The 21,062-nt window shown below is 42.6% G+C and overlaps 3 protein-coding genes and 1 long non-coding RNA gene across 5 annotated transcripts; 2 read left to right on the top strand and 2 right to left on the bottom strand.

Moving 5' to 3' along the window:
* The first annotated feature begins 3,323 nt into the window (after positions 1 to 3,323).
* On the top strand, positions 3,324 to 11,572 carry LOC134648597 (glutamate receptor ionotropic, delta-2). 2 transcript variants are annotated; one of them, XM_063503076.1, is made up of 8 exons: positions 3,324 to 3,390; positions 4,638 to 4,786; positions 6,360 to 6,611; positions 6,861 to 6,990; positions 8,166 to 8,274; positions 8,418 to 8,592; positions 9,286 to 9,422; positions 10,704 to 11,572. In XM_063503076.1, exons 1-8 carry the CDS (start codon positions 3,388 to 3,390, stop codon positions 11,570 to 11,572), a joined length of 1,824 nt encoding a protein of 607 aa, XP_063359146.1. In that variant the 5' UTR covers positions 3,324 to 3,387. The 2 variants fall into 2 exon arrangements, with proteins under 2 accessions (XP_063359146.1, XP_063359145.1); XM_063503075.1 differs by lacking the exon at positions 3,324 to 3,390 and adding an exon at positions 4,074 to 4,172.
* A 698-nt stretch (positions 11,573 to 12,270) lies between these two features.
* On the bottom strand, positions 12,271 to 13,493 carry LOC134648598 (uncharacterized). The gene has a single exon (XM_063503077.1). The coding sequence runs from the start codon at positions 13,359 to 13,361 to the stop codon at positions 12,291 to 12,293; it is 1,071 nt and encodes a 356-aa protein (XP_063359147.1). The 5' UTR covers positions 13,362 to 13,493; the 3' UTR covers positions 12,271 to 12,290.
* Positions 13,494 to 15,427: 1,934 nt separating this feature from the next.
* LOC134648599 (RWD domain-containing protein 4) lies at positions 15,428 to 20,356 on the top strand. The gene is made up of 5 exons (XM_063503078.1): positions 15,428 to 15,567; positions 15,869 to 15,996; positions 16,221 to 16,324; positions 16,446 to 16,629; positions 19,695 to 20,356. The coding sequence occupies exons 2-5, from the start codon at positions 15,889 to 15,891 to the stop codon at positions 19,857 to 19,859; spliced, it is 561 nt and encodes a 186-aa protein (XP_063359148.1). The 5' UTR covers positions 15,428 to 15,567; positions 15,869 to 15,888; the 3' UTR covers positions 19,860 to 20,356.
* Positions 20,357 to 20,375: 19 nt separating this feature from the next.
* Positions 20,376 to 20,818, bottom strand: LOC134648600 (uncharacterized). The gene is made up of 3 exons (XR_010096911.1): positions 20,777 to 20,818; positions 20,567 to 20,706; positions 20,376 to 20,496 (listed from the first exon to the last, which is right to left on the bottom strand). It is a non-coding gene; the product is annotated as an uncharacterized LOC134648600 (long non-coding RNA).
* Positions 20,819 to 21,062: the final 244 nt, after the last annotated feature.

Raw genomic sequence — 21,062 nt, forward strand, 5'->3', positions numbered from 1 at the left:
CAAAATAACTTGTTTTACTGATTCTGTTCAATACTGAATTTTCCTTTTTTTTATTTGTTATTAAAAATTAAGACAGCTGTTTTAAAATATTCAGAATGATGCTCAACATTTTTTTTGTTTAGTACTTAGGTACATTAAGTTATTATAGGTAGTTATAAATATTATAATATAAGTAATCATTTTACAATCGGAATATATTTTTGTTACTTAATGGTAATGAATCTAATGATAAATATACAATTATACACGGTTATGGTTACCTAATAAATGTTTTTTATACAAGGGTTAGGTACATTTTATTTCATTAAATGATTTCCTGTAGACTATGTACATTGTACAGTATGTACCTACCTAGATGTGGCAATACGATCTCATTATAAATGCATGGAACTAATTTGTAAGTTGTCCGCGTCTCGTGGTTTGTAATTGGACGTGCATACGGAATCAGCGCTGTCAATCAGCGGCGAGAGCTAATAGTATGTATGGTAAGGATAAGGTTATAGGTGAGTACTCGTTCTTATACCGGCATTCTGCAGTAATGTCTAGTTGTGTTTCTGGTGGAGATATGTCCAAATGTGTGCTTTTTGGGCTCATTGTAATTGCAGGGCAAGTACATCAATGATTATTCCAAATATTTAGAGAGAACTTTGCATTATAATGCATATAAATACCTTAACTGTCTAAATATTATGAGTAAAAGAGTGTCGCCTGAACAATAAGTAACCTTCATGTTTTTAAATGATTTTTATATTTGTTATTCATGAAATTGAGTTTGACAAAGATGTTACGGACGGGCTTGATAGTTATGTACGATACAAGTGCGAAAAGTCGCAGCGAGTGGCGAATTTTAAAACACGACCGAAGGGAGTTGCGAATTATCTATTCGCACGTGTATCGTACGTTTTACAATACAATATCTGGGTGACCGAGCTTCGCTCGGAAAACATAAAAAAACTCGAAAATGCGCGTTTTCCCAGAGATAAGACCTAGCTAGATCGATTTTTCGCCCCCAAAAACCCCCATATAGCAAATTTCATCGAAATCGTTAGAGCCGTTTCCGAGATCCCCGAAATATATATACATACCATAAATAAATAAACAAGAATTGCTCGTTTAAAGGTATTAGATTAGATAGATATGGCCCTTTAAATTTTCGACGTAGCTACGTTATCAGATGTACGTAAAAGCGTTTACCCTGCGTTCTAAACAACCTACAAAAAAACTGACACGCAATCCGTGATATATGTTAGCCTCTTAAGAGCCCATCAACCAGCTATCAACGTGCACACTAGCGCCACTGCTAAATAATCGTGATAATTTAAATTTAACGAAATATATTTAAAAAAAAACCGGCCAAGTGCGAGTCGGACTCGCGCATGGAGGGTTCCGCACCATCAACAAAAAATAGAGCAAAACAAGCAAAAAAACGGTCACCCATCTGTACTGTACTGAGTACTGACCCCGCCCGACGTTGCTTAACTTTGGTCAATAATCACGTTTGTTGTATGGAAGCCCCACTTAAATCTTTATTTTATTCTGTTTTTTAGGGTTCCGTAGCCGAAATGGCAAAAAACGGAACCCTTATAGATTCGTCATGTCTGTCTGTCTGTCTGTCTGTCCGTCTGTCCGTGTATGTCACAGTCACTTTTCTCCGAAACTATAAGAACTATACTGTTGAAACTTGGTAAGTAGATGTATTCTGTGAACCGCATTAAGATTTTCACACAAAAATAGAAAAAAAAACATTAAATTTTTGGGGTTCCCTATACTTAGAACTGAAACTCAAAATTTTTTTTTTCATCAAACCTATACGTGTGGGGTATCTATGGATAGGTCTTCAAAAATGATATTGAGGTTTCTAATATCATTTTTTTCTAAACTGAATAGTTTGCGCGAGAGACACTTCCAAAGTGGTAAAATGTGTGTCCCCCCCCTGTAACTTCTAAAATAACAGAATGATAAAACTAAAAAAAATATATGATGTACATTACCGTGTAAACTTCCACCGAAAATTGGTTTGAACGAGATCTAGTAAGTAGTTTTTTTTAATACGTCATAAATCGCCTAAATACGGAACCCTTCATGGGCGAGTCCGACTCGCACTTGGCCGCTTTTAGTATTTGTTGTTATAGCGGCAACAGAAATACATCATCTGTGAAAATTTCAACTGTCTAGCTATCACAGTTCGTGAGATACAGCCTGGTGACAGACGGACGGACGGACGGACGGACGGACAGCGGAGTCTTAGTAATAGGGTCCCGTTTTTACCCTTTGGGTACGGAACCCTAAAAAGGGGGCAGCAACGTACTGTATCTTGTATTAAAGTACCTTTTGAGTATATCAAACTAGTTTCTATGTTGCCGGATTCATCACTATATGCGTCCAAAGTTAAAACGGCCGTTTTTGTTTTGAGTTCATAGTTTCACGAATCCAGCAACATAGAAACTAGTTTGATGTATTCAAAAGGTACTTTAATACAAGATACAGTACGTAGCGGCCCCCTTTTTAAAAATATCTTTCGTTAAATATTTCAAGTAAATAAAGATTATTAAAGATTATTAATTTAAATAATCACGCGCGATTATATAGCAGTGGCGCTAGTGTGCACGTTGATGGGCTCTTAATGGATATTAATGTTCCAGTGCACAAGCAGCGCTCCCCCCCATATTAAGAGGCGTGGACGAGAGCAAGGACCTGCAGTGGCTGCTGGTGGACCTGGTCCGCGGGCTGGCGCGTGACGTCACGTGCGTGGCCGTCGTGTGCGACCCCGCGCATCTCGGCGTGTGGGAGGGGGCCCTGTGGCGCCGCGCCGCGCCGCCACCCGTCCTCATGGTGAGCCTGACGCGTGACGTCACGTGCGTGGCCGTGGTGTGCGACCCCGCGCATCTCGGCGTGTGGGAGGGGGCCCTGTGGCGCCGCGCCGCCGCCACCCGTCCTCATGGTGAGCCTGACGCGTGACGTCACGTGCGTGGCCGTGGTGTGCGACCCCGCGCATCTCGGCGTGTGGGAGGGGGCCCTGTGGCGCCGCGCCGCGCCGCCACCCGTCCTCATGGTGAGCCTGACGCGTGACGTCACGTGCGTGGCCGTCGTGTGCGACCCCGCGCATCTCGGCGTGTGGGAGGGGGCCCTGTGGCGCCGCGCCGCGCCGCCACCCGTCCTCATGGTGAGCCTGACGCGTGACGTCACGTGCGTGGCCGTCGTGTGCGACCCCGCGCATCTCGGCGTGTGGGGGGGGAGGGGGTCCTGTGGCGCCGCGCCGCGCCGCCGCCCGTCCTCATGGTGAGCCTGACGCGTGACGTCACGTGCGTGGCCGTCGTGTGCGACCCCGCGCATCTCGGCGTGTGGGAGGGGGCCCTGTGGCGCCGCGCCGCGCCGCCGCCCGTCCTCATGGTGAGCCTGACGCGTGTCGTCACGTGCGTGGCCGTCGTGTGCGACCCCGCGCATCTCGGCGTGTGGGGGGGGAGGGGGTCCTGTGGCGCCGCGCCGCGCCGCCGCCCGTCCTCATGGTGAGCCTGACGCGTGACGTCACGTGCGTGGCCGTCGTGTGCGACCCCGCGCATCTCGGCGTGTGGGAGGGGGCCCTGTGGCGCCGCGCCGCGCCGCCACCCGTCCTCATGGTGAGCCTGACGCGTGACGTCACGTGCGTGGCCGTCGTGTGCGACCCCGCGCATCTCGGCGTGTGGGAGGGGGCCCTGTGGCGCCGCGCCGCGCCGCCACCCGTCCTCATGGTGAGCCTGACGCGTGACGTCACGTGCGTGGCCGTGGTGTGCGACCCCGCGCATCTCGGCGTGTGGGAGGGGGCCCTGTGGCGCCGCGCCGCGCCGCCACCCGTCCTCATGGTGAGCCTGACGCGTGACGTCACGTGCGTGGCCGTCGTGTGCGACCCCGCGCATCTCGGCGTGTGGGAGGGGGCCCTGTGGCGCCGCGCCGCGCCGCCACCCGTCCTCATGGTGAGCCTGACGCGTGACGTCACGTGCGTGGCCGTGGTGTGCGACCCCGCGCATCTCGGCGTGTGGGAGGGGGCCCTGTGGCGCCGCGCCGCGCCGCCACCCGTCCTCATGGTGAGCCTGACGCGTGACGTCACGTGCGTGGCCGTCGTGTGCGACCCCGCGCATCTCGGCGTGTGGGAGGGGGCCCTGTGGCGCCGCGCCGCGCCGCCACCCGTCCTCATGGTGAGCCTGACGCGTGACGTCACGTGCGTGGCCGTGGTGTGCGACCCCGCGCATCTCGGCGTGTGGGAGGGGGCCCTGTGGCGCCGCGCCGCCGCCCGTCCTCATGGTGAGCCGGCCGGTGGCTTGCCGCGGGAACTAAACTTTGTTTCTCTTGTAATGGTAAATCCAGCTGTCCCTAAATCTGCCCGCCGGATTGCAGCGGCGTTTCGCCTTATAAGCCAGGGCATTTTAGAAACTCTAATAGAAAACCAACTAGAGGTACCTAATTGTTTTAAATTAATTTATGCATTGGATTTCACAATCAACTATGGTTATACTAAACGCCGGATACCATGGTGAAAACGTGACTAATTCTAGACATAGAACCTCTCTGACCGCTCTGATAAGTAAATTGTACCTAGTTTGATCTATTCCATACTATATTCCCTAATGTTGAACGTGGTGCCATCGTGCCATAACTATTAGATAGTGGTGGAAGAGTACGAGGACCTGCTGTCGCCGAACTTCGACACGCTGGAGTCGCTGCGGCAGGCGCGCAAGGACGGCTGCAACGTCTACGTCATCCTGCTGGCCAACGGACTGCAAGCGGCGAGGCTGTTGCGGTTCGGGGACAGGTAAATACACACACATGGCTTTTCAAGTCTGTTATTTTCCCCTCAAAACACCTCAGTTGGGTATCGTCTTGGGTCGTCCCATTCGTTTTTTGCCAAGTTCTTAAATTAGTCCCATTCTGTTTTCGTCACCCATTCTACATTCGTCACGTTCGTCGGTGGTCTTTCTCATGTTTGGTCATATTTGTTGTTTGCCTTTTTCTTATTCCGGCTCATTTCGGTATTCGTCATCATCTTATTTGGGCATGTTCGATGTTAGTCTATCTCGTTTTCAGACTCATTCATTATTCATCATTTTTTTTCGACACGTTCGTTGTTGGTCCTATTCGGTTATTGACAAGTTCTTAATTTAATTTAAACTGTTGTGAGACATGCTAACATTGAGACCTAGGCTCTCCGAAACATGTCGCGCGAGTGACTTAAAACAAGTGAGTCTAAACCGTAAAATTATTCAATTCAAAGTTCTTAATTTGTCTTATTCTGATGTATTCTATTATATTCATTCGTCACTTTCGCTGGTAGTCTTTGTCATCTGTGTCATGTCATTTTCCCCAGTGTGGTTATTATCAATTTCATCATCCCTTTCCTCCCGTTTACTTTAGTTGACAAACTTACCAAGAAGGTTGATAGCAGTTACCAAAGCTCTTATCAGTCTGAAACTATCTCAGTAGCCATATTGCCGCGCCCTGATCTAAGACCAAGCACGGCACGACGAAGTAAGCATCGTGTCCCCGTTTTAGACTAATCTCCCCTACATGTGTATTGTTTAGGGTACTTTCAATTAATATTTTAAGTAAAAAGATCATTGTTTATGGAATCAAAACAAAAAACAAGACAAAAGAGTGAACGGAACGAATATCCAATGGGACGAATATCGAACGGGACAAATAGAAAATGTGTCCAAATTGCAAAAGAGCCAAAATAAGAAAAATACGAAATTAGAATAAGACCAAAGACGATAGGACGAATAACGAATGAGACTAAAAAAAGAAATTGACAAACACCGAACATGCATGCCCAAAGAAGATGATGACGAATATCGGAATGAGCCGGAATAGGAAAAAGGCAAACAACAAAATATAACCAAAGATGACAAAGACCACCGATGAACTTGACGAATGTAGAATGGGTGACGAAAGCATAATGGAACTAATTTAAGAACTTGACAAAAAACGAATGGGACGACCCAAGACGACACCCTCAGTTGTTGTAGAGTCGCCATCAGATATATCGGAGCGACTAAGGCGCTCATAAACATCTGAACACGCCTCTATTGTCAGGGCGTTAGAGTGCGTGTTCTAATGTTGTGAACGTTTTGGCCGCTCCGATATATCTAACGGCGACTGTACTGTGTAAGTAGCTGGGCAAGATCGAGTGATCATTGTCAGGCATTAGGAGTCTATTGGCTTGAGCAACTTTCCCCAAAGGGGGTGGAGACTCAACACGAACATAAAATAATTAATAAATATGCTGTCTGAAGTAACCCACACACAGAATAATAACACCCTTGAGAATTCTTCGGGATTTCACCCCGAAATTCAAGATTCGTCTTGATTGTTCCGTACCTATATCGCAGGCATCGCATCCTGGACACGCGCGCCAAGTACATCATGCTGCACGACTTCCGGCTGTTCCACAGCGAGCTGCACTACCTGTGGAAGCGCGTCGTCAACGTGCTGTTCCTGCGCTACCACAAGAGGGCGCTCGGCGGCAGCAAGGGCAAGGCCTGGTTCGACCTCTCCACCGTGCCCTTCCCCAACCCGATCAAGGCCGTCTTTGTGTCCAGGAGGGTGGATATTTGGAGGAATGGAAGGTTTCACTACAACAGGTTGGTTACCAAACTAACCACCACGATAACGAGCATTTCAGTGTGTCTTCATTAGGGAGTTCTACCACCCAGCACAGATTTATATGACAAGGAGCAAAAATTCCCGGTTACGATATCTAGGTACACATCATCAAGGTCTCAGGATCTAGTTGTTTGGATATTTGGGAATTGAACACTCTGAACGGTATCCTGGAAAACAGCAGGCTTAGTAGGGGTCTTCATTATACTGATTGTAGGTACTTGTTGCAGGCCTTTGTTTGCAGACAAGACTAAGAATTTGAACGCGGAGGTGCTGGACGTGGTGTACCTGGACCACGTACCCTCCGTGGTAGTCATGAAGAACAACGAGACCATTAAGATTGGAGGCGTCGAGATAGAAGTACGTTATTAAGTCATTTTACACACGAGATGGGAATTATTCATATGTAACGTAACACACGTATTCATATGCACTATGTAACGTATTCCCATCTTCTACCAACAACGTCAAATTCTTTTAAAAATTTGAGTATATTGGTCTATTATGAGTTACTAATGTGTTGCAGAAAGTTTTTTGACATGTATTTGTATTGCATAATGTTACTTGGCAGAAATGTCGTTTGGCAGAATTACCTTTCGCATAGTATCATTTAGCATACAATCACTTCGCAGAGTTTTATAATCCAGAACCATATTTTGGCATACTGTTGATGATCATAATAGTATTTTAAACGAATATTGATTGCGCAGATAAATGTATTGCATACATATTGCATCCTATTTTGGTGGCATAAAGCTATCAAGTTTAATTAAAGGTGATGTTATAAATGGTTTTAATTGACTTACCAATGTGCAGCAGTACCTAGTATGCTCTAACATAATCTGTTTTTATGGCAGTTGATCTTACTTTTCTGGTAGCCGTTCGTTTTTGTAGGAGGTCGCAGCTCTAACCTAACCTATTTTTCTGACAGCCGTTCGTTTTTGTAAGAGGTCGCAGCTCTAACCTAACCTAACCTATTTTTCTGACAGCCATTCGTTTTTGTAGGACTTGTAGGAGGTCGCAATTCTAACACAACCTAACCTTATTTTCTGGCACACGTCCAATTTTGTTGGGGTCGCAGTTCTTACTTAACTTAACCCACTTTTCTGCTAGCAGAAAAAATTAATTATGCCATAATAAGAGTATGCTGCAGGATGGTTATGGTACATAAAATTATGCTAAATGAAAGTCGGCAACAGTAATCTTCTGCTTAATGATATGCTGCAAAATGTATTGTATGCGTAGTAAATAGTAATGCCAAGTAATAGTTATGCAAAATTATCATTCGACTAAAAGTGTTTCTGCGATATATGTTATGCGAAATGTATTTCTGACAAACAATATTACCTATGCCAGATGAGGGGAACCCGTCTATTATATTTTATTAATAAAAATCGGCGCTCGGAGTTAGCTTAGATGGACTCTATCAGCTACCCGGGCCCGGGTAACAAGTAACTTTCGTATTACTTTTGAGTTTTACGACTATATACGTGGTGCAAAAATGGAAATACATTTGCACTCGGATGTTTCCACAGATCCTGAACACATTGGCGGAGAAGATGAATTTCAAGCCAAATCTGTACCAGTCGGTGAACGCCGAGTATCACAAGTGGGGACAGAAGCAAGCCAATGGCTCATTCTCAGGTAACTTCTAGAACGAATGTACATTAACCCTCGCTAAGTATAGAATTGATGAACACCCTGCCACTATGGCTACCCTACTAGCCTAATAGTTAATCTTTAGGTTAGGAATCCTAAATGGTTAAATTGGCTGTTATTTCTGTCAGGCCTGATCGGTGAGATGGTGAGCGGCGCGGACGCGGCGCTGGGCAACCTGCAGTACACGCCCTACCACCTCGAGCTCATGGACCTCAGCATCCCGTACACGGCACAATGCTTCACGTTCCTCACGCCGGAGGCGCTCACGGACAACTCCTGGAAGACGCTCATCTTGCCCTTCAAGTGAGTCCCCGGCGGGTGGACCTCAGCATCCCCTGTAGGTAGCGCACAATGCTTCACCTTCCCCCGGAGGCACGCACCGACAACTCCTAGCTGAAAGACGGTTATCTCTTGTGCCCTTCAAGTGTGTGCAGCTTGGAAACCGTCATCATTCGCTTGCCCTTGTCTTGTCCCATTCATTCCATACGCCTGTAGCCCTGATTTTCATTTCACGTGCTTTCTTATCATCTCTCACACAGCAGTCTCACATCCTGTACAACCAGCTTTTCCATTATTTTCATTTCCTCTCAAGTTCCTCCACATTAATTCCTGACACCTTTCTCATCACACGACTTTCAGTTACAGGGCGAAGTTAAAGTGACGTTACAAAGATAGTGACTCCCCCCTCCCGCTTATCAATGTCACATTTTCTTTGACCCTCTATACGTGTGCCGTAATTAATGGAAGACCCCTTTCATTAATTCCTCCGTAACATGAAAATCAGCATCTTCAAATTAATTTGCTGGAAATTCATGATGTGACGCTGACGCCGATCCATTGAGTAGGAATTTAGCAATGCGCATTGTAAACCATTCATTACCGTCACTATATATGTACACATAGGTACCTACCGAGCGTCAGGTGGCTCGTACAAGAGTTCACTTTTATGAGAGATACGTAACTCTTACAGCTTGTGTAAATACGATAATTTGGCAGACTAAACATGTGGGTGGCCGTGCTGCTGGTGCTGCTGATGACGGGCGCCATCTTCCACGGGCTCGCGCGCTACTACACGCGCCTGCTGGACTACCAGAACGAGCACAAGATGACCACAGACAAACATCAAGATCAGGGTACGTGTCACCACTACATACGCTACGTCAATAATCTCTCACACTCCCGTGTCTTTACAAACAGAGATCTAATAGGAGTAGTAATACCTATCACCTTTTCTCACCATGTCCTCTCGGAAGTTTTTATTTTTCACTCATGCTTTGAAATCCTCGCATCGCTCAAGATTAAATTATTTGAACCCCTCGCTATGCTCGTTTTCATATTCGGAAACTTTCGCTCATGTTTCAATAAAAAAACTTGAGGTAGTCTACCTTGCTCGCTAGCTAGCTTAATCATTTTAATAAAATATGTAACTTTTTTATCCCCCGAACGCAAAAAGAGTAGTTTAAAGGATAACTAAAACATGTTTTCATTTCTCATGCTCTAAAAGAGGGTCATTAACAAGCTTATTATTAGGTCGACCTGTATTTAACTATGTAATGGAATCTACCTATAAGGTAACAAATTTAACCATCTTCCAAGGATCGTAGCGTCATGAAAATTGGCAGCTGTATGTATGTAGTTCTGACTGAGTTCTGATGACAAATACAATAATATGGTACTGTCGAACTGATCTGATGATGGAGACAGGAGGTGGCCATAGGAACTCTGTGATGAAACAACGCAACCTAATTGTGTTAGGGGTTTTTAGAATTGTCTCGATGAGTATTATATAGTTGTCTGTCGTAAGAAAAGTACAGTCAGCGATAAAAGCTTGTACCAAAAATTAAATTTTTGCCAAAAACTTTTGTTGTTCTAAACTAAAAAGTGTGCAGAAAATGATACGTTTTTGCACTAGAGCATTTTACGCTCCAAGTACGATTTTTAATCTTTATTTATACGAGAAGCAATTGAAATTTGGGTTTAAAAGGATTTGTCATACAATTTCCATTCTGATATTTAACTCCCCATTCCATAAATAACGATACTTTTGCCTATATTATTCATTGAAAATACCATCCAGAAATACTATAAAAATGTACTTATTAAAAAAAAACCACGTGCGTTATATACTTTCCTCGTATTCGAAATGAAAAGTAGAGTGTAGTGTTTAACTCGGGTGAAAGGCATCATTTCAGCCTCGGACTATTGGCGTTCTCACTGAGTTCGAGCGCCAAACTACCTCGGCAGAGATGAGTGCCTTTCCTTCCTTGGTTAACAATCTATACTATTGATCGTCTCCTCTGATGTTTTTTTACATATATATAAGTATATTCGAGTCACTGACCTTTAAACGAACTAAGCACCTCAGTCTGAGGTTTACTCTTACACCAAAGAGAAATGATTGTAATTATTTGCAGACTCAAAACCAGTCGGCGTATACCTGTTCGGCGAAGTGATCAACAGCATCCTGTACACGTACGGGATGCTGGTGGTGGTGTCGCTGCCCGGGCTGCCCCGCGGCTGGGCCGTGCGGCTGCTCACGGGCTGGTACTGGCTGTACTGCATCCTGCTCGTGGTGTCCTACCGCGCCAGCATGACCGCCATCCTCGCCAACCCCGCCCCGCGGGTCACCGTCGACACCTTGAAGGAGCTCGTCGACAGTAAACTCCCCTGCGGCGGGTGGGGCGTGGAGACCGCGCGCTTCTTCGAAGAATCTTTGGACGAGCTCGGACAGAAGATCGGCGAGAGGTTCCGAACGATAGACGATCCGGACGAGGCCGCCGCGAAGGTCGCTCGAGGAGTCTACGCGTATTACGAGAACGAGTATTACTTGAAGTATTTAAGCGTTAAAAGGAAGAACCGGAATGTGAGCATGGAGACGCAGAACTCGACCGACACTACTACTATGAGACTGGCTTCCGATAGAGAGTTGCATATAATGACGGACTGTGTAGTCAATATACCGATATCTATAGGTTTCCATAAGAATTCCCCGTTGAAGCCGCTTGCTGACGTTTATATGCGACGCACGGTGGAAGTAGGCTTGGTTGAGAAGTGGCTGAACGACGCCATGTACCCTATCAGAGCGCTGGACACATCTGACAATGAAGTGAAAGCTCTCATGAACTTAAAAAAGCTGTACGGAGCTTTCATAGCCCTCGCTATTGGATATTTTTTGAGCTTCATATGTCTGTTTGGGGAACTCGCATATTGGAATTGCGTTGTCAAAAAAGATCCTAATTTTGACAAGTATGCCATGGACCTCTATTATATGAAGAAAAAATAATGATAGGTTTTATAAAATAAATAAAATAAATTCCTTTTTTGCATTAATTGTATTATGTATTTAAACTAAAATAAGATCATGATTTAAGTTAACATTTCTTTAAATCTAGCTCAGTCATAATTATAGTCTTTAGAATGAACATACCTACCAAATAAACTTGACTCCAAAGGTCTACACATAATAAATGCAGGGATGACAAGATTGACTACAATTATTTCCCAACCCCCTTACAAAATAGATACCATTATTATACGGATAAATCACTATCTAATCACATTTCATAAAATTAAAAATACAAATTAGGCTACCTACTATAAACAATATTCCTACTAAAATGGCATTATTATTTTACAGATAACCCTATATTTTAATGAAAAATATGCAAAAATGTGTGTTCATATTAGACTACAACTAGTACAGTCACTGAGAAATAAATACACAATTGATGAAATAGGAGAAAGTGTCAAACATTTGTATTTTGACTTGTCCTATATCACAGAAGACTGTACATTTAAGAATAGCAGATAAACAATTTAATTTTTACAGTAAAAAACCAGCCCCAGCAATGAGGGATCATTCATTGAAGTTTAAATTACATTATAATGATTTTATTTTCAAATCAATGAATTAGAAGCTAAAGGCATCTTGTTGTAATGCTCTTGTCATAATTTAAAAAGCCACTAATAATTAACATAATTATTGTCAGCCTCCAGCATAATTATTGTTTATTCTCTACTTTGACATTGGGGTCAGGGTTGAAGGCAGGTGGCAGAGCCCCGGGCGGGGCATTCTCTACAATCCAGGGGTGCTGCAGCACACTGGCGAGGGGCAGGCGGCTCTCCGGGGTCACCACCAGCAGCTTGCCCATGAGATCCTTTGCCTTTTCAGACACATACTCCGGATACTTAATTATTACATACCTAATTTTCAAATAAGTCTGATTTGAGTGCTTGGCGTCAAACGGAGGTAATCCTACAAGTAACTCGTAGCATAACACACCGAGACTCCAAATGTCAACTGCGTAGCTGTGGGGCTTCCCTTCAATCATTTCTGGTGATAAGTAGTCCAAGGTTCCACAGAGCGTCATTCTTCTAGAGGACGGGGAGTGCACGGACCAGCCAAAGTCCGCTATTTTCAGCTCCCCATTGTGGCCTATTAGTATATTCTCAGGTTTGATGTCGCGGTGTATGACTTTCTTGGCGTGGCAGTAGATGAGAGCCTTGGTGAGGTCGCGGATGTAGATGGCGGCAGTCTTCTCGTCGAAGCGGCCGCGGACCTTGAGCAGCATGTAGAGTGCGCCGTGCTTGGCGTACTCCAGGATGAGGTAGATGCGCTTCTCGTCGTGGAAGTAGCCGTACATGCGCAGGATGTTGGGGTGCCGCAGCCGGCACTGGATCTCCACCTCGCGCCGCACCTGGTGCTCGATGTCCGCGTCCAGGATCTGGCTCTTGAACAGCACTTTCAGCGCCACCACGTACCGGGACTCCTTCTCGCGCGCCAGATATACGTTTCCAAATTTACCTTTGCCCAGCGCCCGCCCGAGGTCGAAGTCTGTCAGTGCCCAGGAACTTTTCTTCTCGTGTGCACTCTTCAGGCCCGTTGAAGTGGATTCCTTCGTGTCTGGGATGTTCGCTTTGGTGCTCGACTGCAGGAGGCGGCCTACGGGCAACGTTGGCACTTTGAAATTATCACCAGCGGGTTTCTTGTTCTCCATCTTTGTAACAATGCAAGCACAGTGAGAAGCTTTTGAAGCAGAAGAAGATGTCCTTTTGTCACGCGAGCATTGCATACGTTTACACTATATGAACATACAGTAACCGTGAATAATTATTATAATGATAGAGAAAATATTATTTCGTGGGATTTATGGGAAACTCGGCAGTGAAATTCGTTTCAAATAAATAACGTATTTTGCTATCTGCAGCGATTTGAACAAAGAGTAAAGTAAGTATATAGGTAAAGAGAGCCCTCTTGAAGCATTTTATGGAAACTCATTTGAAAGAGCCATCTCTGATTCTCCGCCGATACTAAGTATGTTTGTGTGCGTGCACAACTACATATGCATCCATACGTGTACTTTCGTTCCACATAATATTAGGTATACTCGGGCGGTTTACAAGTCCATTTTTTGTTTGGTTTCTTGTAACAAAAACCTTTAATTATTTACAAGAAATCAAACAACAAATGTACTTGTAAACCGCCCAAGTAGACCTAACATTATGTGGAAAAGGTTAATGTTATCAATAATGGAATAAAGAAAAAAACAGAATATTAAATTCAATATGTTTATTGCATACATGTTTTACATCACATTATCGCTAGGAAAGTACAATTTTAGGTAAACAATAGAAAAGAAAGCGAGTGTGGTGAAAAAGCATTCACACACAAGAAAATACATGATTAAGAAAATATGATTAATTTACTACGCACAATACAAGCACATAGTCTAGGCATTGTAGCAGATTTATCGATAGTGGCGTGCCTTATCAAAAGTAGGTACTTATTAGATACCTACCACGAAATAAATTTACTCTAAAATAGCGTCCATATTGCACAAAATAACACAGAACTCAACGCACTTTCTGGAGGTTTTCACAACAGGGCATGGCAGGGCAGGGCAGGCATGTGTTTTCATTCGGGCTATAATCTAATTTCCTCCAGCACCATAACCAAACCATAACGAAGAAAATGGCTCAACCATCACTAAAATATTTTTAATTTACGCTCTTCCAGTGACAGCTAAAAAATTGCATGTCTTGGCCATATACCTAGTATTATATACTTAGATGAGCTATACGCGTGCGCCCGTGAGGGACAGAACATACGTGATGCGACCAAATTAAAAACACTTTTTGACGTTCCTGACAACCTACCAAACATAACCTACGTAATTTGGTCGGGTTATTTCAAAAGCGCTTTCTCTGCTACTCCATACTAAAAGTTCTATAAGTGCATCTCGTTCGGTCAACTGGTTCCTCGCCAATTTCATCTACATAATTATGATTGTACCTCTATGGTCTTGGCGGTTATGCAAGTGTTGCCAGCATAAACAAACAGCATAATTAAATCACATTTTAACAAAACTCTTATTTTTTCGCAAAATTAATTGAAAATTATAATAATTAAAAATATTAATTCGTACTTATTTTAATTTTAATATTAATGCCACCAAAATTATATGAATTTTATAGTGACATCTGGTGACGTAGTTTGTGTAATCGGAAGTCAACTTTACGCAATAGTATGTTGTCGGGAGCAAAATATAGAAATCGCCTGCATCTTTACTGACGTTAACTACATTCCTAGTGTCCCCCCCCTGGATTTGAACATGATTTGAATGTCAGTCATAAAAGTATTGCCATACTAGCGTGTGCACACTTTTAGGGAGATTTGCTTAAAAGATATCGCTTGAAGTGAAGTCCTAAGCAAACTCAATAAAACTGTGCATTTATTTCTACAGATAATATATTATATTATTATACCAGAACACATTGAGTTTGCAAATGTGAATAATGATATAATGCTAATGGGGCAAAAACATTGATGTGTAACAACACTGTTGTAATGGGGTTTGGGTCCAATGGATACTAAAAAATTTCGAAAAATGCAAAGCTTTTTTTATTTATTGAACTAAGATTTTTATCAAATTCGTAATATAAGAATGATTAGTGAATTTACCAATTTTGGATAAAAATACCAAATCTCATGCATTCTAAATAAAACAAACTAACGTCGTTTGTTTGATTATTGTAGTTCATTTGTATAATTTGGTCTGTGAGCTAGGTCGGACATTGACCTGTCAAGTCAGCTGTTTGTCAGGTTGACATTTCGTATGCATTTCGTGTTACCAAACCAAGATAAAACCTGAATTTAGAAATGAAAAGTTTATTACTGCTTGTTTTTAGGGAACAGTAGTGAATTTTGTTAAATTTAATTGTATTTAAATGCTTGGTTTATCGTTTTTGGGGAGATACACCATTTAAACGTAAATGTATGTAATACGACTAATACGAGGTATTTTGTTTAATTTTTCTTATTTATTTGTATAGTTGTAGGCAAGGTTTTAGCCATTATAGTATTTGTTCCTTGTTAAGATCTCTTCAAGCGGCATTACAAATGCCGACCATTATTTTTAAGAAGCAGGCTTTTTAGTTCATTAGTCGTATTTATAGGTTATAAACATAATCTAGTAATATCTTAAAACAGTCTTGAACTTGCTAATTTTGTTGTAGAGCTTAATTGAATGTGTTATGACTTGTTTGGTCTTACTTTAAGATTTTGTTGAATTGATTGCAGTTTGAGTGGTTCCAGACAGAATGTCTGACGATGCGGAGCAGCAGGCCGAGGAGATAGAAGTGTTGAAGTCTATTTACGACGGCGACGAGAACTTTAAGCAAGTCAATCCTAAAACATATCAGTATAAGGTAAATTTCACAGGTTCACCACAGCCTATTATATGTAGTATCAAAGAAAACTGTAAGGTGCATGGTGGTAACTAGAAAAACAGGGCACCTAATAATAATACATATGTTTATTATACTTGATATATCTATGAGATTAGAATAAAAACACATTCTTTCAAATAAAACAAAGATTGTTGAAATTGGTTCACATGATAAAGATCTACTTTTCTGTCTTTCATTTCCAGTACATTGATGGTGAGAAGTCATTTATATTAGAAATATCATGGGGAGACTCATACCCCACAGAGAAGCCTAACTTTAATCTGGAAATCTTTTATAATCAACACTTGTAAGTATATATGTTATCTCAATTATTTAACTGTACATATAATAATATAAGCAGTTCAATACAAAAGTTGCCTATTTTATACAGAAAATGTTATTAATTAGATGTATTAATTGAATTGTAGATTACCAACAGTGAAGGACAAAATCCTGTCAATAGTAAAGGAGGAAGCGGAGCAATGGCTGGGCTGCGCCATGACCTACACCTTGTTCGAGTGTCTGAAGGAGCGGGCGGGGGAGATCCTGTCCGAGCAGTCGGAGGAGGCGATAGTGGCCAGGGTCGAGAAGTTAGTTATTGAGGACCAAGAGGTGAGAGTCCTGATTGAGTATTTTGTTTTAGTTAAAATCGGTGGTTTCTATCTTGATAACGGAACAGAGGTGGTATTACATGTCTTTGATTGATGATGATTCTATTTATCACCAAAATGCAGTGATTGATTTATAGTTGCCAGCAACAAGTAAGTTTAGGAACCTGTTATTTTGAACACATTGTGTCTAAAATGACACTTTCTGACATAAAATTGACATTATGGCTTTACCTAAAGTGAAAATCGTAATTAGATTCTAAAAAAAGTAAGACAATGTTGCCACTGCAATAATTTGTTTGTAAAATAGTAAATTCCTTTTTATAAATGAACACGCTAAGATAATTTATTTATTGGTAATTTTACTCCGGCGATTTAAAAAAAGTAGTTTTATTTACTTATTTTTACATAAATACAAGACGCGCTAGTAAAAAGTGGCAACATTGTCTTACTTTTTTTGGAATCTAATTACGATTTTCAGTAGCGGTTTAAAAAAAAAAATAAATCGTATCAGCAATGGTTCTTACTCATCACTAGGCATCGGAGTTTTTGTCGCATGGTAAGACTAATAGCAAGCTATGGAGTCGACATTTGCCATAAATGTAAACTCTTATTCATACTCATACTCATTTATTTAATTTATCTTAAAATGCCTTTAGAGCGGTCGGTCGTGTATATTATCTTAGTCGAATTAAATTAAAATTATATTTTTCTATTACATTATGAATTCATAACTTCAACTATTTTAACATACAACTATACAAACTACATCGCTGCGAAAGACCTGATGTCATGTAGGTACCTACTGACCGCTGATAAAATTGATTAGTATTTGTCATGTGTCAATCACTGGTGATTGCAAACGTAGTAGTTATTTATATCTGTAAGTGGGAAATACGTTGTGGAATATTCCATAATTAATTATTATGCCTAACATTGTATATCCATAGGGTTTTGTATACATATTATGTTTCTCTCGTTCTTGTACCAAATCGCACATCTGATTAATCTTTCCAATTTCTCGTTTAAATAAGTATGAAAGTATAGATAGACGGACACATGTTGAAACGTAAAATATCTTTCAAGTAAACAACTAATCAATGACAGTACTGATAGAATTAATTCATAACTTTTTTAATTGCGGAAGGTTATTTTCTTAGGTGACAGTTCCATTCACTTTCGGCTTTATTGCAACAAATGAGGTTTAATAAATTAAACTCATATACGTAGTAACTATTTAGTCATCTGTTCTCATATTAAATAAAATTAATCATGAGTATGAGTATGAATAAGAGTTTACATTTATGGCAAATGTCGACTCCATGGCTTGCTATTAGTCTTACCATGCGACAAAAACTCCGATGCCTGCAGTCATCACCAACAACGGTGATGTCGGTATTTTTTTTTGTTGTGGGTATTTCAAGTAGTCAAATGCAGTTATATATACTTCGTTTTTTTTTAGCATTAGAAATTTGGTAAACAATCTTGATGTGTCTTTTAATTGAAAAACACATTTTAAAAATAAGTTACGCTAAATATGTAACAATTATGAATCTAATACGACCTTTTATAGTCTTCTGCTTTCATAAGTAATAGTTATTGATTTTTAAAAAGTGTTTTTCAATTAAAAGACATGTCAAAATCGCTTATCTTCTTTTAAGTTCTTTCTAATGCTAAAAAAAACGAACTATAGTAGTAGTAATCGTATGTAGTCGTAACGTGCACTAACACTAAGATGAACATTGAAATGTCCAAATTGCAAAAAATCATTTAAAAAACCGGCCAAGTGCGAGTCGGACTCGCGTTCCAAGGGTTCCGTACATTACACAATTTTTAACAATATGGTTTTTTTAATGAAAATTGAGTAAAATGTCTTACAAAACCTGTAAGGGTCGAATCAAAAACTAAGTACATAGGTACTTAAGTCCGACTCGTGCTTGACTGCACATTTCTAATAGGTTTTTCTATCATCTATAGGTAAAGAACTATTTTGTGTATTTTTAGACCCAGTAGTTTCAGAGATAAAAGGGGGGGGGGAGGGGAATGGATTTTTTTTTGCCTATTTTCTTGAATAACTGCTAAACTATTTATCTTAAAATTATAAAAAATATATTTGAGAGATTCTTACAATTAGCTCTTTCATTTGATATGTAACACGATATAGTTTGAAAAATTTACTCCCCTCTCTACTACCCCCCAAAATAAGTGGCCTCCATATTTAAAATTCATTTGTTTACGTTACATGACCATCTTTTGGTCACAAACTTACATATGTGTGCCAAATTTCAACTTAATTGGTCCAGTAGTTTCGGAGAAAATAGGCTGTGACAGACGGACGGACAGACAGACGCAGGAGTGATCCTATAAGGGTTCCGTTTTTTTCATTTTGAGGTACGGAACCCTAAAAAAGTTTTTGGCAAAAATTTAATTTTTGGTACAAGCTTTTATCGCTGACTGTACTTTTCTTACGACAGACAACTATATAATACTCATCGAGACAATTCTAAAAACTCCTAACACCATTAGGTTGCGTTGTTTCATCACAGAGTTCCTATGGCCACCTCCTGTCTCCATCATCAGATCAGTTCGACAGTACCATACACAGACAAGACATCCTCTAGACTGAGCATAGTAACGCTACCCCCTCTGCCACTCATACGGTAGTTTTACTCCATCTTCGAGTCAATCCCGTGCCGTGATTGGTCAGTGTCTTTGAACGGACCAATCACGGCACGGGATTCGCTCACCTCGTCCCCCCGCACCCCCGTATTTTTGGCAGCATCGGTTTCATGAAATAATTGCTCTAAACTCAGTCTAGAGGGTTCCTAGTCTATGGTACCATATTATTGTATTGTCATCAGAACTACATACAGCTGCCAATTTTCATGACGCTACGATCCTTGGAAGATGGTTAAATCCCATCCAATCCATTAAATTCCATCTTAGATTCCATTACATAGTTAGTTACATACAGGTCGACCTAATAAAAGCTTGTTAAAAAGGAACAGGGTAGGACCCAGACCACTTCCTTGAGGTACCCATAATTAACGGGCATGTGTTTCCCTGCAGTCGGAGTCGAAGCAGGTGGAGAAGAAGGAGCAGCTGACGAAGGCGCAGAAGCGGCGCGCGTGGGACCGCGCCGAGATGGGCCGCGCGGGGGAGAGGCCGCGGGGCTGGGACTGGGTCGACATCGTCAAACACCTCTCGCACGTCCCGCACACACCTACCGCGTAACACACACCTTAGGGACTGGGTCGACACCGTCAAACACCTCTCGCACGTCCCGCACACACCTGCCGCGTAACACACACCTTAGGGACTGGGTCGACATCGTCAAACACCTCTCGCACGTCCCGCACACACCTACCGCGTAACACACACCTTAGGGACTGGGTCGACATCGTCAAACACCTCTCGCACGTCCCGCACACACCTACCGCGTAACACACACCTTAGGGACTGGGTCGACATCGTCAAACACCTCTCGCACGTCCCGCACACACCTACCGCGTAACACACACCTTAGGGACTGGGTCGACATCGTCAAACACCTCTCGCACGTCCCGCACACACCTACCGCGTAACACACACCTTAGGGACTGGGTCGACATCGTCAAACACCTCTCGCACGTCCCGCACACACCTACCGCGTAACACACACCTTAGGGACTGGGTCGACACCGTCAAACACCTCTCGCACGTCCCGCACACACCTACCGCGTAACACACACCTTAGGGACTGGGTCGACATCGTCAAACACCTCTCGCACGTCCCGCACACACCTACCGCGTAACACTCACCTCAGGGACTGGGTCGACATCGTCAAACACCTCTCGCACGTCCCGCACACACCTACCGCGTAACACTCACCTCAGGGACTGGGTCGACACCGTCAAACACCTCTCGCACGTCTCGCACACACCTACCGCGTAACACACACCTTAGGGACTGGGTCGACATCGTCAAACACCTCTCGCACGTCCCGCACACACCTACCGCGTAACACTCACCTCAGGGACTGGGTCGACATCGTCAAACACCTCTCGCACGTCCCGCACACACCTACCGCGTAACACTCACCTCAGGGACTGGGTCGACACCGTCAAACACCTCTCGCACGTCCCGCACACACTTACCGCGTAACACTCACCTTAGGGACTGGGTCGACATCGTCAAACACCTCTCGCACGTCTTCTCGTGAGAATATCATTATTCTGTTATTTAATTAACATATTAAAATGTGGATTCTGATCTGTACCTATCTATTTCCTCTACAAGGACTACAAGTATTCGTATTAAAAAAATGCTTGGGAACTGCCTATTCGTACGGTTTCTAATGTTGAAACAGCTTGTCTAGTACATATTTTCCATTGGATTTGTATATTTTGTAAGAAAGAGCTCCTTTACTAAACGTACTTGATGTAATTAATGCATAT

This window comes from Cydia amplana, chromosome 6 (assembly GCF_948474715.1).
Source record: "Cydia amplana chromosome 6, ilCydAmpl1.1, whole genome shotgun sequence".
Lineage (NCBI taxonomy): Eukaryota > Metazoa > Arthropoda > Insecta > Lepidoptera > Tortricidae > Cydia > Cydia amplana.